Source organism: Entelurus aequoreus, linkage group LG25 (genome assembly GCF_033978785.1).
Source record: "Entelurus aequoreus isolate RoL-2023_Sb linkage group LG25, RoL_Eaeq_v1.1, whole genome shotgun sequence".
NCBI lineage: Eukaryota > Metazoa > Chordata > Actinopteri > Syngnathiformes > Syngnathidae > Entelurus > Entelurus aequoreus.
The window spans coordinates 8,603,212-8,619,962 of record NC_084755.1 but is presented as its reverse complement, the minus strand read 5'-3'; the positions used below and the strand labels follow the sequence as shown (position 1 = coordinate 8,619,962).

Here is a 16,751-nt window from a genome sequence, read left to right as displayed (position 1 = left end):
GTTGCATGATTAAAGTCTATTAACGGGATGTGATTGTAGTTACAACATTAGCATTTACAGGAAGGGGGGAAAAAAGGATGAGGCCCTTAAATAAGCACACTTATTCTCTAATGAATTACTGTTATTCAGGAGCCAGAGTGGAATGTGGGTCAGTCATATGAAATGTTTATAAGATGCTAATTAAATAATAACAGCTGAAGGTCAGCGAAACCCTGCACGGTTGTTGTGCTCAAAGGTAAGCAACGTGACAACGAGCGCGTGCTTAATGAGCATCGCCACGTTCATTAGCATCCTCACAGCCGGAGGTGTCGACCAAACCAGGGCGCGACGATACCATCAAACAAAGTGCTTACCTTGTCGTTAACCAGCAGCTCGATGGGGTTGTTCCCCCATTCGATCAGCACGATCTCGTTCGCCTGTCCCGGTACTCCGTAGGAGAAGGGGGTCCCTATGCCCGGACTGGCGCTGGACTTGAGCCACATGCAGACGGTGAAGGCGTACATTTCTGGGAGGCTCTTCTTGATGCGGCCGTACAAGTAGTTGGTGCGCAGGGAGAGGGACACCTTGAAGTCCTCAGGCGACTTGAAGGCGTTGTTATCTGAGAAGACATCGAGGTCAGAGGTTATTTGTTTTTTTCCAGCCAAAACAAGGATTCAAGTCCTGGCACTGGAGTTTATCTACAAAAACCCTAAAGCAGTGAAGTTGGCACGTTGTGTAAATGGTAAATAAAAACAGAATACAATGATTTGCAAATCCTTTTCAACTTATTTTCAATTGTTATTGTTAACGTATAGCAACGTTCCAACTGAGAAACTTTTTTCTGCAAATATTCATTAACTTAGAATTTAATGGCAGCCACACATTGCAAAAAAGTTGTCACAGGGGCATTTTCACCACTGTGTTACATGGCCTTTCCTTTTAACAACACTCAGTAAACGTTTGGGAACTGAGGAGACACATTTTTTAAGCTTTTCCGGTGGAATTCTTTCCCATTCTTGCTTGATGTACAGCTTAAGTTGTTCAACAGTCCGGGGTCTCCCTTGTGCTATTTTAGGCTTCATAATGCGCCACACATTTTCAATGGGAGACAGGTCTGGACTACAGGCAGGCCAGTCTAGTACCCACACTCTTTTACTATGAAGCCACGCTGTTTTAACACGTGGCTTGGCATTGTCTTGCTGAAATAAGCAGGGGCGTCCATGATAACGTTGCCTGGATGGCAACATATGTTGCTCCAAAACCTGTATGTACCTTTCAGCACTAATGGTGCCTTCACAGATGTGTAAGTTACCCATGCCTTGGGCACTAATACACCCCCATACCATCACACATGCTGGCTTTTCAACTTTGCACATAGAACAATCCGGATGGTTCTGTTCCTCTTTGTTCCGGAGGACACGACGTCCACAGTTTCCAAAAACAATTCGAAATGTGAACTCGTCAGACCACATAACACTTTTCCACTTTGCATCAGTCCATCTTAGATGAGCTCGGGCCCAGCGAAGTCGGCGGCATTTCTGGGTGTTGTTGATAAATGGCTTTGGCTTTGCATAGTAGAGTTTTAACTTGCAATTACAGATGTAGCGACAAACTGTAGTTACCGACAGTGGTTTTCTGAAGTGTTCCCGAGCCCATGTGGTGATAGCCTTTACACACTGATGTCGCTTTTTGATGCAGCACCGCCTGAGGGATCGAAGGTCACGGGCATTCAATGTTGGCTTTCAGCCTTGCTGCTTACGTGCAGTGATTTTTGATGATATTACGGACTTACAGATGTAGCGACAAACTGTAGTTACTGACAGTGGTTTTTCTGAAGTGGTTTGAAAAGGTTGAAAAATGTGGAAGTGGTGCAAGTTTGAAAAATGGCCAATTCATTTTGAATGGGAAAAATGTCCCGGAAAACCTGGAATTCCGAGAAATCTGGGAATTTTTGGAATTTGTCGAGGGAAAGCCTGTGATTGCCGATTAGGCTGAACAGTTTGAAGTTGGAACGGTTTGAATCGGGTGAAAAATGTGGAAGGTAGAGTGCGCCAAAATCTGCAGAAGAATAAGAATAATAAGTTTGGGATGAAGTTGAATAAATAGATGCATTTTGGTGTAGAAATTTTGGAGCATTCACACAATTATTATTATTTTTAATTACGACTATAATTATTTCAACCAATAAAACTAGAAAATGGTGCCAAAATAATATTACACATATTATTATTATATTTATTATTTTCATTTATTCATTTATTTCAAGCAATGACATAAAAAAGGAGTACAAGGTAGACAACACATAATATAAATTAATATAATGCAAAAGGTAATGTACAGTATGTAAAAATTATCAAATTAATATTTTAGATATTGTGGAAAATATCGTAATTTTACTGTAGTAAGCATATTTGTGGAGAACATTGCAATTAAACATTGTCTGCAGTGGCAATAGTTAAGTTTCTTTTATAATGCAATGAAATGGAATAGAACTTTTAAAACGTATAGCAACATTTCATTTTCAGTATGAAGTCGTCCAAAATGCTAAAGTTTTTGTTTAAAATCAGACTACTTTCTTCTGCAAACTGTTCATTCCCAACATTTTTGCTGCAATTTTTAACAGGATCTCAACTGTGGTTTGGTTTGCGATTTGACCCCCACACTGGTTTAAATGTAACTCAGATATTGGGTTTCACTATGTAAAAGCGCTTTGAGTCACTAGAGCAGGGGTCACCAACCTTTTTGAAACCTACAGCTACTTCTTGGGTACTGATTAATGCGAAGGGCTACCAGTTTGATACACACTTAAATAAATTGCCAGAAATAGCCAATTTGCTCAATTTACCTTTAACTCTATGTTATTATTAATAATTAATGATATTTACACTTAATTGAACGGTTTAAAATAGGAGAAAACACGAAAAAAATGAAAATTAAATTTTGAAACATAGTTTATCTTCAATTTTGACTCTTTAAAATTCAAAATTCAACCGAAAAAAAGAAGAGGAAAACTTAAAAAAAGAATTTATGGAACATCATTAGTAATTTTTCCTGATTAAGATTAATTTTAGAATTTTGATGAAATGTTTTAAATAGGTTAAAATCCAATCTACACTTTGTTAGAATATATAACAAACAATATATAACAAACAAAGCTATATTTCTAACAAAGACAAATCATTATTTCTTCTAGATTTTCCAGAACAAAAATTTTAAAAGAAAATCAAAAGACTTTGAAATAACATTTAAATTTGATCCTACAAGATTTTCTAGATTTGCCAGAATAATTTTTTTGAATTTTAATCATAATAAGTTTGAAGAAATATTTCACAAATTTTCTTCGTCGAAAAAACAGAAGCTAAAATGAAGAATTAAATTAAAATGTATTTATTATTCTTTACAATAAAAAAAAATGTTTTACTTGAACATTGATTTAAATTGTCCGGAAAGAAGACGAAGGAATTTAAAAGGTAAAAAGGTATATGTGATTAAAAATCCTAAAATAATTTTTAAGGTTGTATTTTTTCTCTAAAATTGTTTTTCTGAAAGTTATGAGGAGCAAAGTAAAAAAATTAATGAATTTATTTAAAGAAGTGAAGACCAAGTCTTTAAAATATTTTCTTGGATTTTCAAATTCTATTTGAGTTTTGTCTCTCTTAGAATTAAAAATGTCGGGCAAAGCGAGACCAGCTTGCTAGTAAATAAATACAATTTAAAAAATAGAGGCAGCTCACTGGTTAGTGCTGCTATTTCAGCTATTTTTAGAACAGGCCGGCGGGCTACTCATCTGGTCCTTACGGGCTACCTGGTGCCCGCGGGCACCGCGTTGGTGACCCCTGCGCTAGAGAAAAGCACTATATAATTCACAATATTTGTGGAAAACATTGCAAATTAAATTTGTCTGCAGTAGCAATAGTTAAGTTTCTTTTGGGGAAACATAGTTGTAATGCAATGAAATGGAATAGAACTATTAAAAAGTATAGCAAAATATCATTTTCAGTATGAACTCGTCCAAAATGCTAAAGTTTTTGTTTAAAATCAGACTGCTTTCTTCTGCAAACTGTTCTTTCCCAACATTTTGGCTGAGATTTTTAGCAGGATTTGAACTGTAGTTTGGTTTGTACTGAGCGATTCGACAAATTATTCAGATTTAAAATGTACTCAAAAAACTACAGTTTAATTTGGGGTTTCATACTTCATCATAGTTTCTGGGTGTTATTGATAAATGGCTTTCGCTAACTTGCACTTACAGATGTAGCGACAAACTGTAGTTACTGACAGTGGTTTTCTGAAGTGGCTTGAAAAGGTTGAAAAATGTGGAAATGGTGCAAGTTTGAAAAATGGCCAATTCATTTTGAATGGGAAAAATGTCCAGGAAAACCTGAAATTCTGGGAAATCTGGGAAATTTTGGAATTTGTCAAGGGAAAGCCCGCGATTTCCGAATAGGCTGAACAGTTTGAAGTTGGAACAGTTTGAATCGGGTGAAAAGTGTGGAAGACAAATGCTTTGGAGCATTCACACAATTATTATTATTTTTAATTACGATTATAATGATTTCAACCAATAAGACTAGAAAATGATGGCGAAATAATATTATAAATATTATCAAATTAATATTTTAAAACTTGTGGCAAAAACATTGTATTTTTACTGTAGTAAGCATATTTGTGGATAACATTGCCAATACAAATTGTCTGCAGTAGCAATAGTTAAGTTTCTTTTGGGGAAACATAGTTGTAATGCAATGAAATGCAATAGAACTCTTAACTTTTTAATTAAATAAAAAAAATATAATAAAATGAAACGAATGAAACAACATTTTTTCAATTATTAATTTTTTAAGTGGGTAAATGAAGAAAATGAGGTTAGGAACCAATACCATTTTGCTTTCCACTTTTTCAGGCACTCCAAATAATTATTAATGTTTCCAAAACTTGAATATTTTTTAAATTAAATTCATAAAATAAAATAAAATTAAACAACATTTTTTCAAAGATTAATTTTTTTTATGTGGGGGGATAAGAAGAAAATGAGGTTAGGAAACACTACACTTTTGCTTTCCACTTGTTCATGCTCTCCAAATAATTACTAAAGTTTCCAAAATGAGAATATTTTTTTTATTAAATAAAAAAAATAAAATAAAATAAAAAAATATTTTTTCAATTATTAATTGTTTTTTATGTGGGTAAAAGAAGAAAATTAGGTTAGGAAACGCTACACTTTTGCTTTCCACTTTTTCATGCACTCCAAATAATTATTAAAGTTTCCAAAATTAGAATATTTTTTAATTAAATTCATAAAATAAAATAAAATTAAAAAACATTTTTTCAATGATTCATTTTTTTATGTGGGGGAAAAGAAGAAAATGAGGTTAAAAAACGCTAGACTTTTGCTTTCCACTTTTTCGTGCACTTCAAATAGCAAAATATAATTTTCAGTATGAAATCGTCCAAAATGCTAAAGTTTTTGTTTACAATCAGACTGCTTCCTTCTGCAAACTATTCTTTCCCAACATTTTTGCTGAGATTTTTCAACTGTGGTTTGGTTTGTACTGAGCGATTCGGCAAATTATTCAGATTTATTAATGTACTCAAAAAACTACAGTTTACTTTGGGGTTTCAAACTTCATCATAGGTCGGGTGTTGTAGTCGAGCATATCTGAGTTTGTCAATTATTGATTAGTCAGCCTTGCAAAATCCAGATTACACGAGTTAGGATTGAATCAAGACATGGAATAATAAGTACGTAAGACATAAATATAAATATAAATGCCTGACTGACTCTCATCAGGGAAGACTCGGAGGCTCATAAGTGAATGATGAGAATCAAACACAAGAACGCGAGCCATAAAATCCACCAAAATAATGTGTAATAGATGAGTTTGCTCCAGCAAAATATGATGCATATTTTAGTAGGGATGAACCACATTTGAAACCATCGCACTGTCTTCAATAAAAAAAAGCATTTAAGCAGTGGAATTAGATAGTCTTGATATAAATTAGACTGGAACATTTCATTATGAACATGGTGCTGCTCACTAATCCAGCTATGTCCATTGAGACATAACATCATATTTACAATGTCCTTTGGTGAGGAAGATATTAAGATGTCTTCCACGGTAATTTGTGAACTTTCAATGCAATTTAAAAGTAATGATTGTTCTCCTCAATTTTCAACGTTTGCCACATAAATTCTCTTCACATGAGCACCACCTAAGAGCTGTTCATCATTTACAAAAGGTAATAATGCTCTGTTATCTCAGGGATCGTGGAAGAATTAGCACTCGGGAGGGACTAACGAGCAGACAGACAAAAGCAAATTGTGTTTGTTTGTCCGTTTATATTTGCTGGCTGGTTCTGGTTGACGGAGATGTACGAAAACCCAAAAGCAGTGAAGTTGGCACATTGTGTACCGTATTTTTTATTTATTATTATTTCAACAGTCCGGGGGTCTCCGTTGTGGTATTTTAGGCTTCATAATGCGCCACACTTTTTCAATGGGAGACAGGTCTGGACTAAAGGCAGGCCAGTCTAGTACCCGCACTCTTTTACTATGAAGCCACGCTGTTGTAACACGTGGCTTGGCATTGTCTTGCTGAAATAAGCAGGGGCGTCCATGATAACGTTGCCTGGATGGCAACACAAAACCTGTATGTACCTTTCAGCACTAATGGTGCCTTCACAGATGTGTAAGTTACCCATGCCTTGGGCACTAATACACCCCCATACCATCACAGATGCTGGCTTTTCAACTTTGCGCCTAGAACAATCCGGATGGTTCTTTTCCTCTTTGGTCCAGAGGACACAACGTCCACAGTTTCCAAAAACAATTTGAAATGTGGACTCGTCAGACCACAGAACACTTTTACACTTTGCATCAGTCCAGTTTAGTTGAGCTCTGCTCCAGCAAAGCCAGCGGTGTTTCTGGGTGTTGTTGATAAATGGCTTTTGCTTTGCATAGTAGAGTTTTAACTCGCACTTACAGATGTAGCGACCAACTGTAGTTACTGACAGTGGTTTTCTGAAGTGTTCCTGAGCCCAGGTGGTGATATCCTTTACACACTGTTGCTTTTTGATGCAGTACCGCCTGAATGATAGAAGGTCCGTAATATCATTGCTTACGTGCAGTGATATTTCGAGATTCTCTGAAACTTTTGATGATATTACGGACCGTAGATGGTGAAATCCCTAAATTCCTCACAATAGCTCGTTGAGAAATATTGTTCTTAAACTGTTGGACAATTTGCTCCACACATGTTTGTGAATGACTGAGCATTTCACGGAAGCTGCTTCCATACCCAATCATGGCACCCACCTGTTCCCAATTAGCCTGTTCACCTGTGGGATGTTCCAAATAAGTGTTTTGATGAGCATTCCTCAACTTTCTCAGTCTTTTTTGCCACTTGTGCCAGCTTTTTTTGAAACATGTTGCAGGCCTCAAATTTCAAATGAGCTAATATTTGCAAAAAACAACAACGTTTTCCAGTGTGGACATTAAATATCTTGTCTTTGCAGTCTATTCAATTGAATATAAGTTGAAAAGGATTTGCAAATCATTGTATTCTGTTTTTTTTTTTTTTTTTACCATTTACACAACGTGACAACTTCACTGGTTTTGGGGTTTTGTTTTGATTTGGGCTTTAGGGGTTTCATCAGGTTGTGTAAGCATACTTAATCATGTGGCTCAATGCCTTTAGAAATATCTAGAGATGTCCGATAATATCGGCCTGCCGATATTATCGGCCGATATATGCGTTAAAATGTAATCTCGGAAATTATCGGTATCGTTTTTTTTATTATCGGTATCGTTTTTTTAATTTTTATTTTATTGTTTGTTTTTTTATTAAATCAACATAAAAAACACAAGATACACTTACAATTAGTGCACCAACCCAAAAAACCTCGCTCCCCCATTTACACTCATTCACACAAAAGGGTTGTTTCTTTCTGTTATTAATATTCTGGTTCCTACATTATATATCAATATATATCAATACAGTCTGCAAGGGATACAGTCCGTAAGCACACATGATTGTGCGTGCTGCTGGTCCACTAATAATACTAACCTTTAACAGTTAATTTGACTAATTTTCATTCATTACTAGTTTCTATGTAACTGTTTTTATATTGTTGTACTTTCTTTTTTATTCAAGAAAATGTTTTTAATTTATTTATCTTATTTTACTAATTTTTAAAAAAAAGTACCTTATCTTCACCATACCTGGTTGTCCAAATTAGGCATAATAATGTGTTAATTCCACGACTGCATATATCGGTTGATATCGGTATCGGTTGATATCGGTATCGGTAATTAAAGAGTTGGACAATATCGGAATATCGGATACCGGCAAAAAGCCATTATCGGACATCTCTAGAAATATCCTAAATAATTTTTTAAAAAAAAGGTCATGGGCATCATTAAACATTCTGCACAGGGACAGACTAATTGCTGCTTAAACGCCCTCCGGCCTGAAATGTGACCGGCGCTTACTTTTCTCCAGCTCCGTGATCCTCTCCAGGAGAGAACTGAGAGCGTTCTCAGTGCGTTGGCGATGAGCCGCCGTTTCGTTGTAGAGCTGGCTCTTCTCCTCCTCCAGCTCCGCCACCTTGCGCAGGAGCTGCGTCTCCAGCGCCCCCAGACGCTGCCGGAGCAGATCCCGCAGCTCCGGCGGCAGGGGCGTCAGGGCGGAGACGCCTCCGGCCGACACGTTGGTGCTGGGGAGCTGCAGACTCTGCTGCTGGAAGGCAGAGTGAGAGAAAAGAAACATATATAATAATAGATACATAATGCATGGCAGACAGTGGGCACCTTCCTCGGTGACCCACAAACACCCACAGAACAACCATTCAATTCTAAGTTAATGATTATTTGCAAAAAAAAAAAACATTGGAACATTAAATATCTTGTCTTATGCAGTCTATTCAATTGATTTTAAGTTGAAAAGGATTTGCAAATCATTGTATTCTGTTTTTATTTACCATTTATTTACACATTGTGCCAACTTCACTCGTTTTGGGGTTTGTATAATTCCATACTCTAACGACCACGTAATGTTAATGTTTTATGTTTGTGTGGTTTGGATTTAATGCCAGTTTTTCCCATGGTCACAAACACACCGTCTGTGCCTGAAAGGTGATTGGTGGAGAATGAGAAAGTGTTGTCGTGTGTCTGGAGAAGGGCAGATTCATGTGGTGAAAGTTTTTTGCAAGGGAGGTAAAAGCTGTTGGAATTGTGCCGTTTTTTAACGTAAGATTGGTAATACAAGTTAAAAATAGCGTCAGATTTTCTGATCTCTTCTGAGGTGATTGGTGGAGAATGAGAACGTGTTGCCGTGTGTCTGGGGAAGCGCAGACTCACGTGGCAAAATTTTTTTGCAAGGGAGGTAAAAGCTGTTGGAATTGTACCGTTTTTTAACGTAAGATTGGTAATAAAAGTTAAAAATAGCGTCAGATTTTCTGATTTCTTCTGGGGGGCTACAATATATCATATTACTTTAATTTGTTTTCAGGTAAAAAAACAACCCTATTTTCAAGGTATGGCGGTAATCAAAATGCCGTGGCAGCGCGCCACATTCAATTACCGTATTTTCCGCACTATAAGGCGCACCTAAAAACCTCCAATTATCTCAAAAGCTGACAGTGCGCCTTATAATCCGGTGCGCCTTATATATGGACCAATATTGAGCCACAACAGGTCTCGCAACTACGGGATGCATAACGTAACCCCAGCCTCTACTGTAGCGTCTATTCTATGCGCCTTATAATGCGGTGCGCCTTATATATGAACACAGTTTTAAAATAGGCCATTCATTGAAGGTGCGCCTTATAATCCGGTGCGCCTTATAGTCCGGAAAATACAGTTCATTAAGGGGAAACTTTGTAGTATATAATACTGTATTTATTTTTGGGTTGCTTTATTAATCTTAAATGAATGAATGATTATTCTTTTTGAAACTAGATGAGGCAATTCCTGAAGGAATTGCGTGTGAATGCTCCAATGCTGAAGTTGAACTGAAATCCTGGAATTTTTTTTAGAAATTGTTGAAGTAGAGCACACAATTCCCAAACATGCTGAATATTTTGAAGTCGTAACAGTTTGAATCAGATGAAAAATGTGGGAATTGTGGAACTTTGAAGAATGTCCCATTGATTTCAATGGGAATTTCCAAAACAATTTGGGAATTTTGGGAAAAGCGGGAACTTTTTAGGAAACTGTTAGAAGAATTGAATGGTCTAAATGAGTTGAAATGGTTGGTGTTGACATTTTTAAAATCGGCTGAGAAATGCTAAAGCAGTAACATGTGTCGTCGGCGGTCACTCGAAACGAGTATGACTGTCCTCCGTAGAGGACGCCTGTGCGTGGAATCTTTTAATGTGGGGAGACTGGTGCACGGTCAGCCACCACACAGTCCTTGGCATTGAGCGGGCCAGGGTCCAGTGGCATGGAGACCAAGACGACTGGGGACCCGTCTTTGCTGCAGCCTTCATCCGCCTTCCCAGCCGTTGTGGTGCATTCCGCTGCCGCCATCTTCCGCCTGGTCCACCGTTGAGGCGGTTTTCACTATTCGCCCATAGCTGGGGTTATTTACCCATAGCTGGGACAGGGGTTGACTGGGCACCAGGGCATGTCCACACACCGGTGGGCCTGCATGCCCCGTCTCTGGGGCCCCCTGCTGCTCCGAGATCCCGTACAACTTAGCCTGGAACCGCGAGGTTCCAGTTACCGTGTGTGGCCACGAGGAGGCATGTACGAGTCTTGACAATGGAGAGGCTATGTACCGGCTGAGGAGGCTTATGCACTCGGCTCCTCTTTTCGCCCTCTGAGACAGAGGGCTAGCCGGCGGCACTAGCTGAAAGCAATGAGTATCAGGCAGAAGCAGCATGCAGCATAGCAAGCAAAAGCGGCATGCAGCATGCACTAACTACAGGTACTACTACTCCAAGGCTACTGCACTAGACGCATCACATCGCCCTGTGCGATGTTTTCTGCACACACACACTGTGTGTGTGCAGAAAACATGTGTAATTGAGCAACGGTATTACGGAATGTCAGTTTTTCCCATGGTCACAAACACACCGTCTGTGCCTGAAAGGTGATTGGTGGAGAATGAGAACGTGTTGTCGTGCGTCTGGGGAAGCGCAGACTCACGTGGCGAAATTTTTTTGCAAGGGAGGTAAAAGCTGTTGGAATTGTGCCGTTTTTTAACGTAAGATTAGTAATAAAAGTTAAAAATAGCGTCAGATTTTCCGATTTCTTCTGAGGTGATTGGTGGAGAATGAGAACGTGTTGTCGTGTGTCTGGGGAAGCGCAGACTCACGTGGCGAACGTTTTTGCAAGGGGAGTAAAAGCTGTTGGAATTGTGCCGTTTTTTAACGTAAGATTGGTAATAAAAGTTAAAAATGGCGTCAGATTTTCTGATTTCTTCTGAGGTGATTGGTGGAGAATGAGAAAGTGTTGTCGTGTGTCTGGGGAAGCGCAGACTCAAGTGGCGAACGTTTTCTGCAAGGGAGGTAAAAGCTGTTGGAATTGTGCCGTTTTTTTTACCTAGGATTGGTAATAAAAGTTAAAAATAGCGTCATATTTTCTGATTTCTTCTGAGGTGATTGGTGGAGAATGAGAAAGTGTTGTCGTGTGTCTGGGGAAGCGCAGACTCACTTGGCGAACGTTTTTTGCAAGGGAAGTAAAAGCCGTTGGAATTGTGCCGTTTTTTAACGTAAGATTGGTAATAAAAGTTAAAAATAGCGTCAGATTTTGTGATCTCTTCTGAGGTGATTGGTGGAGAATGAGAACGTGTTGTCGTGTGTCTGGGGAAGCGCAGACTCACGTGGTGAAAGTTTTTGCAAGGGAGGTAAAAGCTGTTGGAATTGTGCCGTTTTTTAACGTAAGATTGGTAATAAAAGTTAAAAATAGCGTCAGATTTTCTGATTTCTTCTGAGGTTTGATTTTTATTTTTATTAAGGATCCCCATTAGCTGGTTGCCTCAACAACACACTAGTCTTCCTGGGGTCCACAATTCAATACAATTACAAGTAAAAGCATATAATTATAACTATACAATACAGAAAAAAATAAAAGCATCAATAAAAAAACAAGCAAACAATTTACAGTCACAGAATAATAATTACCATATAAATATAACTACACAATATAAAACCAAACAAATCATCAACTCTCTTTATTACTCTCTTTTTAAAAACCTGTTTACTTTCAATGCTGGTGAGAATTCGAGGCAGGTTATTCCAGAGCGATACAGATCTATGGTGATTGGTGGAGAATGAGAAAGTGTTGTCGTGTGTCTGGGGAAGCGCAGACTCACATGGCGAAAGTTTTCTGCAAGGGGAGGTAAAAGCTGTTGGAATTGTGCCGTTTTCTAATGTAAGATTGGTAATATAAGTTAAAAATAGCGTCAGATTTTCTGATTTCTTCTGAGGTGATTGGTGGAGAATGAGAACGTGTTGTCGTGTGTCTGGGGAAGCGCAGACTCACGTGGCGAAAGATTTTTGCAAGGGAGGTAAAAGCCGTTGGAAATGTGCCGTTTTTTAACGTAAGATTGGTAATAAAAGTTAAAAATAGCGTCAGATTTTCTGATTTCTTCTGAGGTGATTGGTGGAGAATGAGAAAGTGTTGTCGTGTGTCTGGGGAAGCGCAGACTCACGTGGTGAAAGTTTTTTGCAAGGGAGGTAAAAGCTGTTGGAATTGTGCCGTTTTTTAACGTAAGATTGGTAATAAAAGTTAAAAATAGCGTCAGATTTTCTGATTTCTTCTGAGGTGATTGGTGGAGAATGAGAAAGTGCTGTTGTGTGTCTGGGGAAGCGCAGACTCACGTGGCGAAAGTTTTTTGCAAGGGAAGTAAAAGCCGTTGGAATTGTGCCGTTTTTTAACGTAAGATTGGTAATAACAGTTAAAAATAGCGTCAGATTTTCTGATTTCTTCTGAGGTGATTGGTGGAGAATGAGAAAGTGTTGTCGTGTGTCTGGGGAAGCGCAGACTCACGTGGCTTACGTTTTCTGCAAGGGAAGTAAAAGCTGTTGGAATTGTGCCGTTTTTTAACGTAAGATTGGTAATAAAAGTTAAAAATAGCGTCAGATTTTCTGATTTCTTCTGAGGTGATTGGTGGAGAATGAGAAAGTGTTGTCGTGTGTCTGGGGAAGCGCAGACTCACGTGGCAAAAGTTTTTTGCAAGGGAGATAAAAGCTGTTGGAATTGTGCCGTTTTTTAACGTAAGATTGGTAATAAAAGTTAAAAATAGCGTCAGATTTTCTGATTTCTTCTGAGGTGATTGGTGGAGAATGAGAAAGTGTTGTCGTGTGTCTGGGGAAGTGCAGACTCACGTGGCGAAAGTTTTCTGCAAGGGAGGTAAAAGCTGTTGGAATTGTGCCGTTTTTTAACGTAAGATTGGTAATAACAGTTAAAAATAGCGTCAGATTTTCTGATTTCTTCTGAGGTGATTGGTGGAGAATGAGAAAGTGTTGTCGTGTGTCTGGGGAAGCGCAGACTCACGTGGCGAACGTTTTTTGCAAGGGAGGTTAAAGCCGTTGGAATTGTGCTGTTTTTTAACGTAAGATTGGTAATAACAGTTAAAAATAGCGTCAGATTTTCTTATTTCTTCTGAGGTGATTGGTGGAGAATGAGAAAGTGTTGTCGTGTGTCTGGGGAAGCGCAGACTCACATGGCGAAAGTTTTCTGCAAGGGGAGGTAAAAGCTGTTGGAATTGTGCCGTTTTCTAATGTAAGATTGGTAATATAAGTTAAAAATAGCGTCAGATTTTCTGATTTCTTCTGAGGTGATTGGTGGAGAATGAGAAAGTGTTGTCGTGTGTCTGGGGAAGCGCAGACTCACGTGGCGAAAGTTTTCTGCAAGGGAGGTAAAAGCTGTTGGAATTGTGCCGTTTTTTAACGTAAGATTGGTAATAAAAGTTAAAAATAGCATCAGATTTTCTGATCTCTTCTGAGGTGATTGGTGGAGAATGAGAACGTGTTGTCGTGTGTCTGGGGAAGCGCAGACTCACGTGGTGAAAGTTTTTTGCAAGGGAGGTTAAAGCTGTTGGAATTGTGCCGTTTTTTAACGTAAGATTGGTAATAACAGTTAAAAATAGCGTCAGATTTTCTGATTTCTTCTGAGGTGATTGGTGGAGAATGAGAAAGTGTTGTCGTGTGTCTGGGGAAGCGCAGACTCACGTGGTGAAAGTTTTTTGCAAGGGAGGTAAAAGCTGTTGGAATTGTGCCGTTTTTTAACGTAAGATTGGTAATAAAAGTTAAAAATAGCGTCAGATTTTCTGATTTCTTCTGAGGTGATTGGTGGAGAATGAGAAAGTGCTGTTGTGTGTCTGGGGAAGCGCAGACTCACGTGGCGAAAGTTTTTTGCAAGGGAAGTAAAAGCCGTTGGAATTGTGCCGTTTTTTAACGTAAGATTGGTAATAACAGTTAAAAATAGCGTCAGATTTTCTGATTTCTTCTGAGGTGATTGGTGGAGAATGAGAAAGTGTTGTCGTGTGTCTGGGGAAGCGCAGACTCACGTGGCTTACGTTTTCTGCAAGGGAAGTAAAAGCTGTTGGAATTGTGCCGTTTTTTAACGTAAGATTGGTAATAACAGTTAAAAATAGCGTCAGATTTTCTGATTTCTTCTGAGGTGATTGGTGGAGAATGAGAAAGTGTTGTCGTGTGTCTGGGGAAGCGCAGACTCACGTGGCGAACGTTTTTTGCAAGGGAGGTTAAAGCCGTTGGAATTGTGCTGTTTTTTAACGTAAGATTGGTAATAACAGTTAAAAATAGCGTCAGATTTTCTTATTTCTTCTGAGGTGATTGGTGGAGAATGAGAAAGTGTTGTCGTGTGTCTGGGGAAGCGAAGACTCACATGGCGAAAGTTTTCTGCAAGGGGAGGTAAAAGCTGTTGGAATTGTGCCGTTTTCTAATGTAAGATTGGTAATATAAGTTAAAAATAGCGTCAGATTTTCTGATTTCTTCTGAGGTGATTGGTGGAGAATGAGAAAGTGTTGTCGTGTGTCTGGGGAAGCGCAGACTCACGTGGCGAAAGTTTTCTGCAAGGGAGGTAAAAGCTGTTGGAATTGTGCCGTTTTTTAACGTAAGATTGGTAATAAAAGTTAAAAATAGCATCAGATTTTCTGATCTCTTCTGAGGTGATTGGTGGAGAATGAGAACGTGTTGTCGTGTGTCTGGGGAAGCGCAGACTCACGTGGTGAAAGTTTTTTGCAAGGGAGGTTAAAGCTGTTGGAATTGTGCCGTTTTTTAACGTAAGATTGGTAATAACAGTTAAAAATAGCGTCAGATTTTCTGATTTCTTCTGAGGTGATTGGTGGAGAATGAGAAAGTGTTGTCGTGTGTCTGGGGAAGCGCAGACTCACGTGGCGAAAGTTTTCTGCAAGGGAGGTAAAAGCTGTTGGAATTGTGCCGTTTTTTAACGTAAGATTGGTAATAAAAGTTAAAAATAGCATCAGATTTTCTGATCTCTTCTGAGGTGATTGGTGGAGAATGAGAACGTGTTGTCGTGTGTCTGGGGAAGCGCAGACTCACGTGGTGAAAGTTTTTTGCAAGGGAGGTTAAAGCTGTTGGAATTGTGCCGTTTTTTAACGTAAGATTGGTAATAACAGTTAAAAATAGCGTCAGATTTTCTGATTTCTTCTGAGGTGATTGGTGGAGAATGAGAAAGTGTTGTTGTGTGTCTGGGGAAGCGCAGACTCACGTGGCGAAAGTTTTCTGCAAGGGAAGTAAAAGCCGTTGGAATTGTGCCGTTTTTTAACGTAAGATTGGTAATAAAAGTTAAAAATAGCGTCAGATTTTCTGATTTCTTCTGGGGGCTACAATATATCATATTACCGTATTTTTCGGATTATAAATCACATTTTTTTTCATAGTTTGGCGGGGGGTGCGACTTATACTCAGGAGCGACTTGTGAAATGATTAACACATTAGCGTAAAATATCAAATAATATTATTGATCTCATTCCCGTAAGAGACTAGACGTATACGATTTCATGGGATTTAGCGATTAGGAGTGACAGATTGTTTGGTAAACGTATAGCATGTTCTATATGTTATAGTTATTTGAATGACTCTTACCATAATATGTTACGTTAACATACCAGGCACGTTCTCAGTTGGTTATTTATGCCTCATATAACGTACACTTATTCAGCCTGTTGTTCACTATTCTTTATTTATTTTAAATTGCCTTTCAAATGTCTATTCTTGGTGTTGGCTTTTATCAAATAAATTACCCCCCAAAATGCGACTTATACACTCCAGTGCGACTTATATATGTTTTTTCCTTCTTTATTATGCATTTTCGGCCGGTGCGACTTATACTCCGGAGCGACTTATACTCCGAAAAATACGGTAGATACATATTGCATGGCAGACAGTGGGCACCTTGCTGGGTGACCCACAAACACCCACAGAACGGGGTACTGACGAGTAAGCTGTGTGTGTGTGTGTGTACGTCACGAGGCATATGACCCAGACTTCACACCGGGCGTGATCACAAATGGGATTTTTGGAATTTAGGACAATAACTGCACATGGCAGCCAGCGCACTCACGCGGATACAAATGCTCATTTGTTAAAAAGTGCACTGCAATTCCCGCACAGCTGTCACATAGATTGCCTTCCACTGGGGTTGATTAATCCGCCCTGACACAATGGAACCGTTTGACTCGGTCAAATAGGAGATTATCGCTCATAATCTGGCAATGAAGTAAGACGTTGAAAATTGCAGATCCTACGTATACCGTGTTTTCCGGACTATATCATTTTCT

General features: G+C 38.8%; 1 protein-coding gene across 2 annotated transcripts in view; it reads right to left on the bottom strand.

Annotated features, from left to right (window-relative positions):
• Positions 1-16,751, bottom strand: part of nptx2a (neuronal pentraxin 2a) — a 39,734-nt gene that overhangs the window by 17,238 nt on the left and 5,745 nt on the right. The window contains exons 2-3 of one of the 2 annotated variants that reach the window (XM_062037167.1): positions 8,471-8,717; positions 354-598 (exon numbers count right to left, since the gene is read on the bottom strand). In XM_062037167.1, coding sequence (XP_061893151.1) covers positions 354-598; positions 8,471-8,717 — 492 coding nt within the window. The remainder of the gene's footprint in view (positions 1-353; positions 599-8,470; positions 8,718-16,751) is intronic. The other variant, XM_062037168.1, reaches the window with a different exon arrangement.